Genomic DNA, 19,190 nt, shown 5'->3' with positions numbered 1-19,190 from the left:
CAACACTCGAATGCATCACACCTCACTCTGCTGTACGCATCAACAGGCGTCAGGACGTTTATTTATTGGATCGGATCAATTCCGTCGACATGTCGTTACCTAAAATGTCACATCTGATAGCTTTCTTTTGCCTTTGAATGTCAGTATTATGTCCAGTCTTAATACAACACTCACTTTCATTCGGAAGTTGTCGTCTCTCGTAAGGCTCAAATTTCGTGAACAACTTTACACACTTAAACAGCGTCGGGAATGGAGTGTTGCATAGAAAACCATTTGCCGATGGATTTCGCAACCAAACCCTCTTTATTGATGAGGTAATAACTTTCGGGAAACTTAAATATATAAAACAAGCGAACGACTCCAGATAGCCGGCCATATCGGTTATTGGAGTGTGACAAGCGGGAGGTGGCATTAGCCCTGTTTCTATCAATTGTGCTGCTTTGCCTGGAAGAGATCGATAAGTAATGTTTATAACTATCAAAGCAATACAACGTCGCTATCTATCTTCATTTATGGACGTTAACAATTAATGACTCTATGTTCAGCATGTATCATTCATTCAACTTTTCAAACGTCCTGGTGAGTTAAGGATATGATATGGGGCCACATTAACGCTTGTCGACATCACAGTTTTGTTTTCATGGTGCTTGGGATAGCCGTTTTACGACAGGTGTTGGATTCACATTGTCAAGCCAACGTCCCCGTCGGCTTATGTCAACAACCCTATTTCATGGAACGAGTTGCTTTTCGTAAAGGGATTAAATGGAGTGCACAAATAAGTTTGCCACCTGTTTGATTTCCATGGAATGGAAGTGAATACTTTGTTCTGTACAATTATCTTTATGTAGGTAAATTGGTGCATTTCAGTGACTATAAAAGAACGTTAGCGCTTTTTTTACAATCATTTTCCAACTTTTGTCTCTGTCACCTTACAGATTGCGTTAAGAATGGACGCGGATATTATAATACCCGATATTATCAGTAATGACACACGTTTCAATGACAGTGATAATGGAACTGAAACTCTACATCCCGAAATGGTTTCTACGGAGTGGGTAGTTTTTCTTTCCTTACTGTATTCCCTAACAACTCTGCTTTCTATTATTGGCAACGTCTTGGTCGTTATAGTGTTTGCTCGTGGTAGACGATCACGGACAGATTTACGTCCGTTTCTTATAAATTTGGCGATGGCGGACCTGATCATGGCAGTTTTCTGCATGCCATTTACTTTTGGCGACACCATTTATAAAAGTTGGTTGTTCTCAGAACCGATGTGTCCGATTGTGTTGTTCATGCAAACGCTGTCCGTTTCTGCCAGTGTGTTCATCAACGTTGCAGTCGGAGTGGACAGGTTTATTGTTGTCACTTTTCCGCTTTACTCCAAAGCATCCCAAGCCCGGTCTAAACATGTCATTGTGGCCACCTGGATATTCTCTATATGTATAGCATCAGCTGTTGTGCCATTTGCCCATACACAGCGAATCAGAAATACAACCAGAATTAAATGTTCCGAGATTTGGCCGTCGGTACAGGTCCAACGATCCTACTCAGTGGCTCTCTTTGTCATAATCTACCTGTTACCTTTACTGGTCCTATGTGTGGCCTACAGTATCGTCGGCCTCGTGCTGTGGAAGAGGACAACACCTGGGAATCGTGACCAAATGAGAGATATGTTACAACTGAGGTCCAAAATCAAGGTAAGAACAAGGATTATTGACGTAATATATAGTCGGTTATTTTTACGATTATATTATATTTTCATGTCGAAGGTTAATGCCATGGTCGTGACATTTTGATTCCCTAAAATAAATTTTTGAGTTAAAAATTCCAAGAGAATTTTGGTTTGTGAAATTATCCTGTATTTTGAAATGTATTTACAACGTTCATCGTCAGCCCTAACATTTAAGATACTCCACCGCTGACAGAGCATCAATGATATACATCATTTAAAACAATATTTGTTGTTTAATCGTGTATATATATGTCTAATTAACACAAAAAGTATGATATGATTTATATTGGCTTTGGTGCATGCGCAATCTTGACTTCATTCCATATAAGATATAGTGTCATGGATATTTTTCGGAATGCTATTAATTTTTTTTAAATTTTTAACTAAAGTAAAATCAGAAGCTCAAAATTTTCAATGGTGGAAATGGTGTAATTAAGTAACTTTTGTAACTGAAGAAAAATACTAAAAAGTCTACTCTTGTTTTTAATAGTGAAAAAATACCATTTTTCAGTGGTGGAGCATCTTTAATGCACATACTAAAATATCTAAATATTTCATATAGTAGTAGCAAATAAGGCTCTACTTTAATTTATTCTAATCAGGTCGTGTTAGGGTATTGATTATAAAATGTTTAAACAATCGTCATAATACAGTCGTTGTTTCTTTATTTCAATGCAATCTTCATGGTAGCTTGTTCATTTTCACTATTTTTCTAAGAAAAGTATGTTGCTCTAGATAACGTCTTCACCAAAGGAAGGGCCAATTACACCTTGCCATGTTGTTAAGGAAATAAATGATAGTATCTATTTCAATTTACCTATTGCATGTTTAAGGCATCGTAAAATTAGGTTTGAACATGATTGAATTACTTCATTGAACATATCCCTAGCATTATAATGAAATTATACAATTATCCTTAACCTTATTATTTAGTGATGTAATTTTCCCATCTTCAGGTAAGAACGTTGATCTTTATAATGATCAATGAAACTATACGAAGACGAGTGTGACGCACTTGTTTGTTTTCTATTGTATCATGTAAGGCCCTGAAGCAAGGCTTTAAAATTGTATCTGCTGCCCCTATTGCATGATCGTAGAAAGCGTCAAAATTTAGGATCTTATCTTTTCTCTTCTTCCTAACTGTCTTCTTCCTAGCGTGTTCTATGACATCGTCTCACTTTGTGCCTTTGGGTGAGCGCTCGGCATTGTATGGTAGGCTCTGAGTTCTGTCCCCTGGTCGAGACATACCAAAGTCTATAAAAGTAGTAGTGTGTGCTCCTGCTTAGCGACTGGTTCGCCAACTAAGGCAATGGGATGACGGGTTCGCTCTTTGTCAGAAAATTTGACCGGATAGGGTGTGTTGCTTGGTGTCGGCATGCTTCAGTGATAAAGCCCTATAAAAAGGGTAACAGTTCCACTAAACAAGAACACAACACGAATATACCGTAGTCTCCCAAAACACACACCACACACTTCTTATTCATTACAAACCGCATACATTTGAGGCCGTCCTTACATGAATCTGGCTGTCAATAGGCCATTAATAAAGCAAAAAAAACAAAAACTATTGTATCACTGAATGCAAGCTACACGACTTCAAAACATTCTCAAAAACATCAATTTGTGTGTTTTTTTAATTATTATTCTGGACGTAAATATGGTGTATACATCTCTACTTTATGACGACAGACAAAATTTGTAATGATATCAGACAGGGTTATAGCAACGTCAATCGTTCGATTATGATTTATTTTGATTCTAACAGGAGCCAAAGAAATAAGACACCGAAACAAACAGTAAACATCCACATGTGTTTCTGGAAAACTATCGAGTTCCGTTCGGAGATGTATTTTCTTTTCCTCTGGGACTCTTAAAGCAATAAACACAAATTTAAATCTCCCTCAGGCATAGTGCGGAGAAATATGGTCGTGCTCAGATGTGTCTGCAAATGTTACGTGAAAAATATGTAGAATATACAATAACGGATTTTGTGGATATCGCATCAGAGCTGAGGTTGTTAAAAACTTCTTATAGAAATACGGAGATATAAAAGCTTTCTTTTTCGTATTGTTAATTAGTGGAGTTGATCAAAAAAGGCTTGGCCGACCAAGCTAGGCATGAAAAGGAGTCCCAAGTAAAAGTAATGTTAACAGGAATACATTGATTATGGCAACCAAAAAGATTAAAAATCAACCTGGGACCAACTAAGCATATCGCTTTCACTATTCACAGTGTTATCAATATGAAAAGACTAAATTTACAGATGGGATATGCAGGAGTTCAATCATCAGATTATGATTTTATGTCATATTTCTAGCAATTGGTGTGCTGTTCTATGTCTTAGGAAGGTATAGTGAGGTTGATTTACAAAATTGGCAAAATCTCCACTTAACATGGAGATGCACAATACGAACATACCGCATTCTCCAAAAACACATGCACAATATACCACATACGGGGAAGTCGTCTTAGATAGTCTAACATTTAGATAGAACGCTGAGAAATATAAAATCAAAACAAACCAGATTGTTAATTTCCATCAACAGAAACTATAACTACTCCGTTTGATTGACATTTAAAAGTACATGTGGTTCCCTAAGAAAAAGTTCAGTGTTCTACGGAATCTTCAATTGTATCCCCTGAAGGTTTGAATAATTATCTCACTATACATATGAACCAATCATTTATGTTGACACCTTTTGGAACAAAACACAGATATTAATTGCATATAAGGTCATAAAACACCTACGGGATTAAGGAAGATCCGGAATTATTTTCCGGATCATGAAAGATGAGGTATGAATTTTAATAATATTGAGCGCACAGGGTATGGGTAACTTAAAGTACATAAATATGTATTGTAAGTAAAAAATATGCATTCCTTACTAAACCACATAAAGTACATTAGTCAAAACAGATACATATAGGCGAACAGCAGTTAATTCCACATCGATCATATGCCCGATAGTAATAGCATAGTAATGATACAAAAGAAAAGGAAGTGATATTAGCCTAAAAAGAAGCATATTCAGCGCGACATGAACATGGTTCCGTTGTTTGCGCGTTAATATTGATGACGTCATCGACAATGCAAGTTGCGGTCTCACCGCATGAAGTCATGACGTCACGTGATTGTCTTCAGGTTCAAAAGGTTAGCGCGCGCAATCTGTCATACCCTAGGGGTTGACAGAAATCCCCCACGGCTAAAACCGGTGAAAAATCAGTGAATTGTGGAAGATAAAATGATATTACGAGCTTGCAATACATAAATGCTTTCGACACATTACTAGACATTTGCAAAATGCAAATTAGGTTTAAGAATTTACCATATCTTTTCACTATTGATAACCATGATATGAATATGATGAGGTTGGAATATACAAAACATATGGGCCAAATAGCTTTATATCATTACCAAATGTAAAAAAAAATAGAAAAAAAGAGAGAACGTAATTTTGTATCTGGGCATCTGTTGCTTTTTTAGTTGGTGTAAATCTATGACTAACGAATTTTAGACCACAACCAAATAGGAATATTACAGAGTTATATCTAACCAATATTGCAAAAAGAGTGAAACAAAATACATAAATGAAAGGGTTTTAATTAAAACACAAATTGTATTATCCGATCAAGTGTTTTCATTTGTTTCAAATTAAGCATGTTCGTAGCAAATTGGAAGAGAATGTTCGTTAAAGTGATAATAACTAACACATATGGGATGTTTTCTTTCTAACTAGAATACTTGATATTGTATTTTATGTTGTACAGAATCATTAAGTCCTTCTGAAAACTGTAAAGGCCTGGTCATACTTGCGCAAATAGCTTACCATAACGTATTGTGAGAGTAACGTACCTCAGCGTAGCTTAGCCTACAATAACGTACCATAACGTATTGTAAGAGTAACGTACCTCAGCCTACAAAAGCGTACCATAACGTATTGTGAGAGTAATGTACCTCAGCGTAGCTTAGCCTACAAAAGCGTACAATAACGTATTGTGAGAGTAACGTACCTCAGCGTAGCTTAGCCTACAACAATGTACCATAACGTACATTGTGAGAGTAATGTACGTCAGCGTTCCTTAGCCTACAATAACGTACTATAACGTATTGTGAGAGTAGTACCTCAGCGTAGCTTAGCCTACAAAAGCGTACAATAACGTATTGTGAGAGTAACGTACCTCAGCGTAGCTTAGCATACAAAAGCGTACATTAACGTACTTAAACTTATCGGAGCGTATAGACTAGCGCACCTCTACCCATAATTTACCCCACGATTATGGCGATTTTAAATTTTGAACATGCACAAAATTGTGGTACGCTAATTGTGCCTAAATGTATTGATATGCGGGTAGTAACGTACCGATAACGTACCACCGCCGCCTGCTTCAATCCACGTCAACGTTACGTTAAAGAACGTTAAGGTACATAATACTACGATGAACCACGTTGTGTTTGCTACATGCTACATCCCTAATTACGCATAAATGTTAGATGTGATACGCTAAGTCATGCTGTGCTACCTTAGCTCCTAGGCTGAGATAGGTTAGGTACGTTGTCGTACACTAGGTCACGTTATGTTATAGATTAATGTAAATTGATGGATGTTATTCGGCGTAGAGCTAGGTTAATTATTTTACATTAATTTTGAAATGGTTCTTAAGATTTTAAAAACGGACCTGATATGATTTAAGAACAAACTTTAAGTTCCCAATTAGCCATCATATCCTTCAAATAAACTAACAACCTTAACTCACCAGGAGTCAAATAATCTCATTTTATCATTTTACTCACCAGGAGTCCAATAATCTATTTTTATCATTTTCCCCAACAGCCTTTTCGTTTTGCACTAATGACATAATTAACTTGTTAAATATGTCAGGCACAAGAGGACACGTGGATATTTATTTAGATCCCTCACAGAGTATCCATGTCATCCACAGTATTGGGGCGCATTATTGTTCATCACATTCTTGAAAGTTGGCTTCCCCGTGCTGCCGAAAACATATGTTTCAAGTACGCTGTTGTGAATCCATGCTGACATATCATTTAGATAAAAATAAAAAATAAGGTACCGGAACACGCATTAGCGTATTACATCGTAGGTCAACCTACATCAATGTACAATGTAGCGTGTCACTGCGTGTCAAAGGGTACCTAAGTGTACTTCTACCACTAACCTAACTCTTATAATACGCGTATAGAAGCGTAGGACAGCGTATCAGAACCTACATTAGCGTATTTCTAACTAGTAATGCCCACATCATTAGACCTAATTTAGCGTATTATAACTTATTATAACGTATAATAGTGTACCAAGGCGTACCTCCACTACCTCATTTTTTAAAACAAAATACGCTAAGGTACGCTAATAGCGCAAGTATAATCGGCCTTAAGGTTTACCTTGTTATAATTAATCAGTATTTCTCTCGTGGGAGAGGTAAAACCCTATTGTCCAAACTCATCGCCACCATAACAGAACTCGTCATTGTTAAATAATGTTTGTAGACCCCTACAGGCACCAAAAAAAAACAACAAAAAACAAGGAGCCGCAAAGCATTATCCTCCGTGCCCCGCAGTTGGAATAAAACCCAATTACATCAAGGTCGAAGTAAGAATTATTAAAGTATAACTTTAAATGTATGCGAGTATTGTAACACTGAAAAATAACAACAGATAACAAAAATAAACTGTAATTGGTATTTTTGACTGAGTTTCCATGATAACAGAAAAAAAACATCGAACATGGAAGGTCCGCAATAGCAAGATAGTTCAGATATACATGTAGAATGAAATATATAAACACTAGTATATACTGGCCCTTGGTCAGTGATTTTATAAAATTGACTTTTAAGAGTAGATAAACTATGAATATATATTTGCTTCCTTGCAAACCTGTGAACTCAGAAAGTGAATTTTTTGATTTATTTTAATTTTGACCCGTTTGTCCCATGACCCTCTGGTCCCCATGGGGTCAGCGAGGACCGATATGGCCTTACTAAAATGTTATATGCTTTAAATGAAATTATATTGCAAAACTGATATCCATACATGTGTTTTTTCCTATGTAAGTTATCGTAAACTTGACACTCACTCCAGGGGAAAACGTGAGATCCCAGGGTCATATAATTCACAAATGTTATAAAACACTTTAAGAACTTTCCATTTATAGAAGAGTATTTGATTCTACCATTTCAAGAATTTTGGAAGAAGATTTTTGAAGTTTGAACCTAATTAATCCCTTTTGGCCCTGCCCCATTGCCCCCATGAATCGACCAGGACCAATATGAATATGATGTTAAAATTCGATATCTCAGGTTAATTATTCTAATTAAGTTTTAATCATTTTATATGGAAATTGAGCAAAACATGCTCATAAATGTGTTTCCCTATATAAACTATAGTAAACATGAACTTCTCCCCAGGGGGAAACTTGAGACCCCAGGGTCATATAATTCACAATTTTTGTAAAGGACCTTAAGACCTTTCCATCTGTGAAGAGTATTTAATTCTGCCAGTTCCAGAATTTCGGAAGAAGATTTTTGAAGTTTTAGCCTATTTGACCCCTTTTGGCACCGCCCCTAAGGCCCTGTGGGTCAGTCAGGGACAATGGCCATCTCAAAGGGATAATTCTGACAACATTTGACTAATTTCCTATTACAAATGACCAAATAATCCTCAAAAATGTGTTTCCCCTATATAAACTATAGTAATGTAAACATGAGCCCCTACCCAAGGAGAAACTTGAGACCACAGGGTCATATAATTCACACTTTTGTAGAGGACCTTTGAGATGTTTCCATCTACAAGGAGGATTTGATTCTACCACATCTGTGAGTGAAGAAGAATTTTTTTTGAAATTTTAGTCAATTTTACCCCTTTTGACAATTTTGATTGGCCTTATACGTTAGAAGGTTTGGCAAACTTTCATTAAAGTTGCTTCTGCGGTTTTGGAGAAGAAGTCGAAGATGTAAATTGTTTACGAACACATGACGGACAACGCACGACGGACGACGCTCGACGACGGACAAATGGCGATTAGAATAGGTCACTTGAGGACGAACTCAGGTGACAGAAAACTTGAAAAGCTAAAGTAGATAATAAAGATAACTTTTGTAATGATTAAACTCACCAAGCAAATATATGAATATACGGGACTTCGGATCGTTGCAATGTTTTTTTTTATTTTTTCTGCTTAAAAGAGTTCTGTTTTGCAGTTTTTGTCGTGTTTGTTATTTTCTCGGTAAGCCTTACGACAGACTTGAAATAACTAGACATTTGTGGTGCATCACTGCAGCTTGTAATGTGATATACGCACACAAACAAGCAGACACTATTCAAGATTCGTAAACCCCTAAAAAGCATGTTTAGAGATGTAGGTCGAGACATACGATCCGGTCTTGTTTTATGTCCCCAAACAACATAACTATTACCTAGCATGCCTTCTCTAGTACATATAGACATGGCAATATATGGTAAAAGGCCCCGGAGACTATGTGTTTTATTCCAAATCAATATGTTTAAACAGAAATTTACTCAAGGAGATATATCCTAAACTACTAAATCATATACAATAACCCCGGACCACCAAATAAAATATCTCTTTGGGAAATGTCGTAAGACCTGGCTTTGATATCGGGCACTGAGCCAAGCTCGTAATGCCGGCATCAATTAAAACAATGCTGGTAATGTGGAGATGTTAAAACAATTAACCAACAATACATACGGACAGCTAACGAGCAGATATCGTGTTACTAAAAACTAATCATAAAACGTGCAAATTATGCTATCTAGGCTGGTCTCCGTCGAGACCTGATTTGAATGACCTTGCAGGTTGTTGATATTTGCATTTGAGACAGAGCATGCATGGTCTTAACTTATACCCGATATCAAGGAAACACATAACGCTTTTTCTTTTGTAGCACCCATGTATACTGTGAACTGTATATTGTGGAGACGACCTTACACATTACCGCTAAAATCACACAGTCAAAACTGTCACCTGTACTTCATGCAGTAAGATACTTATCATTCTATCAACACATAAACTTACATGACATACATGTATGTATACATTCATTGAAAAAGATCAATTTTCGTGGGGACGTAAATTACTTGATTTTGGTCAAAAACGAAATCCACGAAAATTAATGATTTCACAGTACTCGTGTTCATTTTCAGAAAATTCCATGTAAGTCCCATTATTTAAAGGAGACAAAACGAATACACCGCAGCCTTCCAAAACTTACCGAAATCCGACTGTCCTTACATTAACGTAAAGCCCAATCAACCAACCAACTATGCTCATATAAACAATTTTGTTTCAAAGATGCTCCACCGCTGACAAATGGTATTTTTTCACTATTAAAAACAGGAGCAGATGATTTAGTATTTTTCTTTGGTTACAAAAGTTACGTACTTTACACCATTACCACCACTGAAAAGTTTGAGCTTCTAATTTTACTTCAAGGTAAAAATATGAAAAATAATTAATTGCATCCCGAAAAAATTCCGTGGCACTATATCCTATATGGAATGAAGTACTGATTGCGCATGCACCAAAGGCAAAATAAATTATTTTATGTTAGTTTTTGTGTTAATTAGACAGATATATACACGATTACACACCAATTATTGTTCAAGTGATGAATATCATTTATGCTCTGTTGGCGATGGAGCATCTTTAAATAAGGAAGATATTAATAATAGCACAGGTCCTAATATCTGACACTGACGATACCATATACAGGTATATAGGACGGGATCCTCCCCTAACACTGACTCTGGGGGCAGGGTGTTTGGGAATTTTACATATAGGATAAATACAAGTGTAAAACCATTTGTATGATCCGTGTCAAAGCAATTACATGAAACTGATAAGTATGTGATCATAAGATAACATTATGCACCATATACAGATAAAAAGATATGGAAAATGCCTAATGTAGACTATTCAATTTTGTTTGTAACATGTATCATATTTATGACCGTTGCGCAAGTCAACATTTCTTGGCGAGACAAAAGTCATAGAAAGTGTTGTATCGGGCAATATCTTTTTTGAGAACTGTCAACTGTATGTTACTGTATAGCTAGACCCGAATCACATGTAACATCCGCAAGGACTAAATATTTACAAACATCGTCTTTTTCAGTATAAAGCGATATATTTGCAACGGGTTATACAAATATGCATGTGTACATTAGTAGATCTGTTTATAACTTACCTGCTCTATCAGTAGCTTCTAACTTTTAAGATCTTTAAAAAAACATATTTTAAATGTTTTACCCTAACACACTATTGTCATTATAGTGAAGCTGTCTATATTAACACTCCAAAATCGCTTTGGGAATGTTTTGACATTTCTGATATTTATATAGTAGGTATTCACGGAGATAATTAAAAGTTTAAGGGCTATGAGGGAGGGATTGATTGCCTATGATATCGAAATGTCAACAGTGAATTCGTGCGAGTCAACATTAAGCTGTCGTTCGATTTCGTTTTTATCTCCCACTGAGGAATTATTTTAGTTCTGTGCTTTGATGGAGTATATGTCTAAATGTATTTTGTCACCTCTTGAGAATTGCAGTAATATCGGAAAACTGTCACAGCAAAGTTTAAAGTTTCAAATGTTAATAGATTGTGTTTGATATTGCCAATGACAGTTGAAAGAAACTCTGGATGATCTTCAAGCACAGTAAAACCTTTGCACAATTGATATGATAAACGAAAGTCATCATCGATCTTACTTGAACATACCAAATACAATATCGTCTTTCATAAGACTTATGATAAAAAAACAAGCCTTAAGTTAAACTTAACAATTTCAGTTTGAATTGTCAATTATAAACTGTAACATTTCATTGTCAGCTCAGATAAATGGATATGTCGCTCATTTACCATGTAAGTAGACAGGACTTTTTCTTCAGGAACGAGCTTAATCTGTTTTTCTCACAAATATATTTTTCAAAATATTCTACCAAATATTCAAAATATGCGTCTGGTTTCGAGAAAATTTGTAAATTACATCAAATATCTATTTTTCTTTTCAGAATATTCATCGATTTCAAACTGCAAACTAATATCGGCCATAACGCCCGAAGCACTTAATGTTTTTGATTGTTTTTGTTACATCCGCAAGATAAATATATAGCAGCTAAACGTCATTATCCAATACACAAATATACATGTTTAGACAATTTATCATGTAATTTCAAATAAAAATAAACCCCTGTCCTTGGTAAAATCCCTGTCGTTATTTGAAGTAACAGGAAATGCAACGAAAGATTCACAAGGTCTTGGTAGATAAAAGCCTACGACAATGCATCCAGTCTGATTCGTTATTTATTACTTCTCCGTTCTAGGTCGCTAGATAACGTTATGCAGTAGCATGAGATTTTATTGACGTCGTTTAATTGCTTATTACGTAACGTTTTCATTAGGACTCCTTATAACGACATTTCAGTACCATGTCTTAATTGTAAATCGGCGATTGTAGGGTTATTTACGTGAACTACGTGGATACACATGAGCATGTACATCGTCTCAATCATTGATTCAATAGTCTATCACCATTGTACTTCAGGAAAACAGCATACGGAGACAAATTAATGGATGATTTGGCGGAATCTTTGTTATATATATGTATGAAGATGAAGTTCATGCGAAACATTCAATAATATATTGGCTACAACTACGTTTTATTGGGATCTGTTGGTATCTGTAGCGACAATCAAGTGCTTGTGTGAGTCTGATTAACATTGCTAACACACATGAGAGAAAAAGACACATCAAGGGTACACGCTCTACAGAGCATGTGCACCTCTCCCGCTTTGATGTCAAATCAATGAGTCGATAATCGATCAAAATACTTACCAGTCCACAGTACTATGTAATATTATAGTTAATCATGACAAAAACATCTTTGATGAGCCATGTGAACCATCACGGTTGAGTATTTATTATTTATACCATGGGGGACATCAATTTGTTCGAAAGTAGATTGTCACAACGAAATTGCGAAATATGTATTGATGGTTTAATATTCATGATACATCGGAACTAGTGGAAATGACATCGGTAAACCGATCGTATCGTTAGTAATCGTCTGTTTAAAGTAACAATATCTTTGTTTTGAAACTCACTTTCTCTCGATATCTGACTTAATATCTCTTGACAGTCATTTTTTTCAAACCATCAATCGGACATGAACGTTCTTGACCTTTAGAATGTCTTTTCTAATAGTTATTATCTGTTAGAAGGCGATATGAACTCGCGTTCTAGACACATTATTTTCGAAAAAAAGGCGCCTCTCTTTTCATAACAAAATAAAACAAGTTTATTGTAAAGTTCAACTTCGCTAGCAAAGGGTATTAGTTCGATCCTTTCTCTATTAACCTTGGCTAGCAAAGTTGTGGAAAGTTATGCTTCACCTTCGAATCATGTGAACACATTTTGACAGAAATACTTTTTTCATCAAAATACATCAACGCAAATGGTACTTTTGAGTGAATTACGTAATAAAGTTAATTCTGTACATCTGAATTTGTGTACAAGTCCATTTCCAACTAAACACACTCGACATTAAGTCGAGAAAGATTTGATTGATCAGTCGCCTGGTGTAGACGACAGAGTACTGATATAATAGTACCCTCTGTATTAGATACAGACTTAATGCAGTACTTTGTAGGTTGTATCTCGTAGCCTGTAGGGTATGCATCACCTAAATGTTAGGTCCGCCCGCAATATGTTCTCATTGTGATCTATTTAAAGCATGGATTTAAATCAAACCTTGATCAAACTGCGATCGGAAGAAAAACACAGTGTTTTATTGAATGTTGTCCACCATCGTGGTTAACTACATTGTATTGTTGTCGAAATTAAAATTCGAATAGACCATCAATTTCCAAGCAATATTTATATTTGTATAAGTCACTACTTACATCGCTATGTCGATAATAGATTCTAAATTGTAACGTATCTTTCTATTATCTGAAAGATTTCATCCCTTTGACAAATTTATGACACACTGGACATTTTTTTACCGATACATGTAGATGTCAGTTGGACTTTGGTATTTAGAAACATCGACGGTTTGGACTAATTTGTTTTTATGTTTATTTTTGAACAAGGACAATACAAAGTAAGTCATATAGTTGTAAGTGTTGTTTTCTACACAGCAAACGCCGAACAAAATTCGGATCATTTCCAACGATCACTCGAAGACCATTATTATCTGTCAGAGTTACTTCCCTTCACTGTCATCTGTCTTTGTGGTCATTCGCTACTAAATGAAACAACAGTGTTGTAATATCACATATACGCATTCAATATGCTTCCTAACATTTATTACAAGGACGCATATAAACTCTTTAAAAAGCTGATGGGACTGCAACACTGAATGCGCCAAAAATCGATCTACATTATATCAATGAAAACTTGGCGACTCAAAACTACTGAACATATCGATAAAAGTGCACTGGTTTGTATGACGTAACACACAGTAGACATAGCTAAATCTCCTTAACACTGGTGTGGCGCTCTCGTCATAATGACTCGAATTCAATACTTCATCCAGGAATCTGGTAATTTTGTAAAAATACCGACGCCATTTCCTGTTTTAATACAATTTCTAATATCCCCTGAAGATATATCAAACATAATGCGACATTTTCTCTTGTGATAAGGAAATACATATCATTGGACACGAAATCAGAACATGAAAATCGCTCTTTGGGTCAGTTTGTAAATCGATTTGCACTTGAACGTATGGGCGTCAGTATTTACGTTATACGCATAACGAGTTTTTAATAATATTAGTTTCCTGTTTCATATTCTGATTAAATTTACAAGAATCTTATATCGTTCGTTAAAATAGCCATTGAATTAATATTCTTTCCTTTAGAACTACGATAGCTGTACTTGGACACATTATTGTTAATCATTATAAAATGTTTGATCTTTGCGAAGACAATATGTAAACCTCATTTTGCACATGTAAAGTCAATAACTAGGAAAGTATCATCAGCATGGTTGAGCAAACCCTTTCAAATTATTCCATAGACTCTTATACGAGTTCACATTCGACAATACCCCGATCAATTACATTTCAGTATCCAAGTCATGATGCACCAAAATATGTGTGTTGACCTATGCAACTATTATCGGATACTCATTGTCGTCCAAACGTCTCTGAATTAATTCTTTGACCCTTATATGTAGTTCCATTATGTAATCCCCTATCAGTTTATTTGTTACTGTCATGCAGCAACCAGACGTTTGTGTTAAAGTACTCATGGATCTATTGTAGCACCTAAACAAATACTTTCATTTATTCCCACTGTAACCAGCACATGCCAGTCATGTCTGTATTGCCCTGTCCTATATACAGGTCAACCTATGGCGGTATAAGAAATGTACCTGCTGCCCCATTGAATGATTTATTGTAAATATGTGGACGTTCAGGCGATATGAATTACCTGCTGCCCCTATTGCATGATATCGCAATGGCGACTGAAAGGGATATTTTACATATTCTTTTTTAATCTCTAGACACCGTCTCAATATTTTTGGTTTGCGCGTCCGCCACTGTGAGGAAAGCTCTAGGTTCCGTCCCTTGGCCGAATCAAGTTTATAGCGCTCGGCACAAAGAGAGCTAGGGTGTGTTGCTCGGTATCTTTGGCGGCATGTTTCAGTGATATAGTCCTATTACAAGGAGACACAACACGAATTTATGGCAGTTACCCAAGAATACCGCCATTCACACTCACTCACACAAAACATACACAGAAGCGTTACTAAAATTACCTCAGCAGGTGATGGGACGTTAAGCCATCATCAACTAACCAAACTACATTCTATATACCCCAATGGAACACTTTACATTCTATCTTAATAGTTTGTCCTGTTAAAGAATTGATTCAGTGCCGATATCACTTTTCTGCAGTAGTGTATGTGCATGCTGAAACTGAATCGGTTTTTAACTTTTAAAATGTACAGGTTTACAAGTATAGTTTTGTAAATATGTATAGTTCCATAATTACCGTTCCGTTATTTGAACGCAGTGAAGAAGCGGAATGACCATACGTTGTTTTCATAGCTTTGCACTGATCATCTTACATGTTTAGAACTGATCATCTTACATGTTTAGAACTTATCTTAGTTTATTTGTGCTTTGAAACATCGCCTTCTTTTCTAAAGTCAATACTATCATTTTTCTTGGAGTAACTGTATCTGCAACTATTTTTCAAAGTTATTATTGATTCTAAATTGAGTATAAAGCAAGTTATTTAACCGACGAAAACCACTTTCGATTGCCTAGATGTACGAGGGAGTAAGCTTGAATGCTACGATAATCTCACATAATCGGGGATTTATAACATTCTGATGTCCGTGTCAGGGATCGAACTCAGACTGGCGCGGTAAAAAGTTTAACCACTACATCACCTGATCATCCGAACTTTACTTTCAATTACGAAACATTCCTACCAAAAAAATCCCGAAGTGCACAGATCGTTCCCTTGCAGTTCCCAAACCAATTCTTGTTCATGTAAATATACTAGTTACATATGATTCATGTAATCTTACTCGATTAGATCCAGATGCAATCCACGGTGAAATCTCGCAATATATTCATTATTCATATGAAAGCAGAGCCAAGGAAAACTATTTGCATACATGCACATTTGGTAAATACACATTATTGGAATTGGATATATGATTCCACGCATTTCTATGAAACAATCACACCAGAGCAGACTCACTGTCTGTGACATTTCACGTTGTCATTTGTCTTTAAATCTGATATCATTACGGTGTACAATCAAGTTTATACGTCAGGATAAACCGAATCCATGTTGCATATTGTTGAGATTTTACACTATTTTATAATTCAAGACACTGTTTTATTACAGTTTCAAAGGTATCAATATTTTATCAAAAAGAATAGAAAGCGTGAGGGTAAGATTTCTCTGTCTTACCCAGACCAAGACAGTCTACACGTGTAATTCGCGTGATTTACTGAAGTTGTAAAACGTCATATGCAAAGAAACATTAACCTGTGCAGTCCAATTGGACCAGATACATTATGTACGTCACCTTTGCCCCGAGCTCTGGCTTCACACACGTGTTGAATTTTGACCTAATGATAATCGTAATCAAAAATCCACATGCCTTCACATATTTCATCGACGTTTACGGGTAAAACGACTATTTAAATGGTTTTAATACAATATGTATGTTAATATTTCTGTGACACTGAATATTTCAAAACAATTTAGATTCTTGTTTTTCATAGAGCAGCAAGTTTTTGACAAAGTAAAATGAAAATCTCCAAGTTGATACAGTAAGTAAATAAATACTTGCCTTTTTCAAATTACGTTATGTGTAGTTTTTAACAATTTTTTGCGGGAATTACAGGGCCGAAAAAATCATTCCCATCCTTGTAGGTAGGACAGAGAAATATCTACCCTCGGAGGAGATTCACGACAGTCTAAAGCAAGCCTCGGGTTAGAAAGTCGTGAATCTCCTCTTCGGAAAAAGATTTCCCTGTCCTACCCACAAGGTAGGGGGAGATCCTATTAATAGTAGGAGTCTGCAGCATAAAAGAGTGGGACAACTGATTCGCTCTTTGTCAATATAATGTGCCCAGACAGGATGTGTATGATGGGTGTCCTCGGCGGCACACGTCAGTGCAAAAATAGCACTATAAAAAAGTTCCATTATGGCCAGGAGACACCAAACGGATATACTGCAGTCTTACAAAATATACAGACATTCACACACCGCTACACATTACTCACAAAGAAGGGCGTCCTGGCTGTTAGTAGGATATGTTGAACTGAATGAACCAAACAAAACATCCTTTTATGTTAGTTTGTTTTCAATAAAACTGAGGTTTTTATATGTATACGTGCTAATAATGTCTACCAACAACAATCATATATACAGAAAGTTGCATTATCTACAAAGAGTCCACCGTGCTAAATGTCGCCACATTACAGAAGATTTGAAATCTAAATGGGCACTCTAAATCCTTTCTGGTGTACTATGCTGTGAGTTATTATATACTTAGATGTTTACGAGACATTTATATGACATTGGTACATCTAGTGACATAAAATGCAGCTGACATGTTCACTAGGACAGACACAGTCTTGCATTTGGGATCGAAGGCGCCAGCGATGCCATTATGTGCATGCAGAAGAACTCTCTCAGTAAATTGTGATAGACCGATAGCAAGTTGTCATGGAAACACGTTGTTTGGGGATGAACCTCTTTATACCACGGACCTAAATTTTCGTGGAGATGCTAGATAAGTATGAAATGGTTTGAAAAATAACTGTCGTTTAAAATTAAGACTATTTTAGAATAAAAATGCTAATAATGATAATCAATTGATAGAGAATGGCTTGTTATTCACAAACCAATGTGCTGCATATTGTTCCTTCTGATGTCACAAATGTTTATAAGTGTATATTAGCAAAATGCTTATCTATAGATTAGCAGATGAATATTCGAAATTGCGATACAATAACAATCAAATGGGGAGATGACGTTTTATGACGATAACAAGCATTGATGGAAAAATAATGGAACTGTGAATTAGTAGCGACCACTATAGAGTACAATTATTCTTTATATTCTTTTCATTGTTTTTGTTTTTTTTTTTTTTTTTTTGTTTTGTTAATAAGATATTGTTTCTGTGGATACGGTTTATTCTGATATATAGAATTAGAATGTTTCTACAAACAGGTAGCTTGTATACATTGATAATGTAAAGCTTAGAGAGAGAAAATAAAAAAATAAAAAACAAGGGGGAGTGGGCATTTCAAGAATGAGGCGTTACTGCTAATATCCAAATTCTGAGAGTGGTATTACTCACTTACACCATATATTGGTCCTGCTGCAACTTGTCTCGATTTATTGATTAAGCCATACGACACATTTTCCAATACGCAATCTTCTGCACTGGAAATTCTAAAAAAACTTCCCCAGAAAAGGCTTTAGAAAACATCTTTTCTGCTGCATAATTGCCAATTATGGATTTGAAAGCCGCTAACAAATTAGTTTATGCTTCATCAAAACGAACGGGAGGTAGTAACCTATGTGTTAGTGTTCGTTGTGGCATTTCACAATTTCGTCTATCAATCAAACATTTAGTTTATCTCCAAGACTTGATTTAATAACAAATAGATGCTGACTGTTTTCAGATTGTGACAGAAATCTGCTACATGACAAGCCTATTGCCTGATTTCTGATTTTCCTCTGGTTCTGCGTTAATTCAGTTACTGAATCTTTGACCTAATTTGGCCAATACCTCCTTTTAGGCAACAGGTCTCTTCCCAAGAATGTTATGTTACATTAGTCAGAGTCTTGGTCCTCTGTCTGACTGGAATGATCTGAATTGTGAAATGATACAATGGTATATCAATGTAATACTTTTGATTTAGAGTTTTATATAA

The 19,190-nt window shown here is 35.8% G+C and overlaps 1 protein-coding gene across 1 annotated transcript in view; it reads left to right on the top strand.

The window, feature by feature from the left end:
- The first annotated feature begins 947 nt into the window (after positions 1–947).
- The window catches only part of LOC138324346 (prolactin-releasing peptide receptor-like), a 33,063-nt gene continuing 14,820 nt past the window's right edge, over positions 948–19,190 (top strand). The window contains exon 1 of the mRNA XM_069269421.1: positions 948–1,697. Coding sequence (XP_069125522.1) covers positions 948–1,697 — 750 coding nt within the window. The remainder of the gene's footprint in view (positions 1,698–19,190) is intronic.

This window comes from Argopecten irradians, chromosome 5, assembly GCF_041381155.1.
Source record: "Argopecten irradians isolate NY chromosome 5, Ai_NY, whole genome shotgun sequence".
Classification (NCBI taxonomy): domain Eukaryota; kingdom Metazoa; phylum Mollusca; class Bivalvia; order Pectinida; family Pectinidae; genus Argopecten; species Argopecten irradians.
This window is presented reverse-complemented; position numbering and strand designations above follow the sequence as displayed.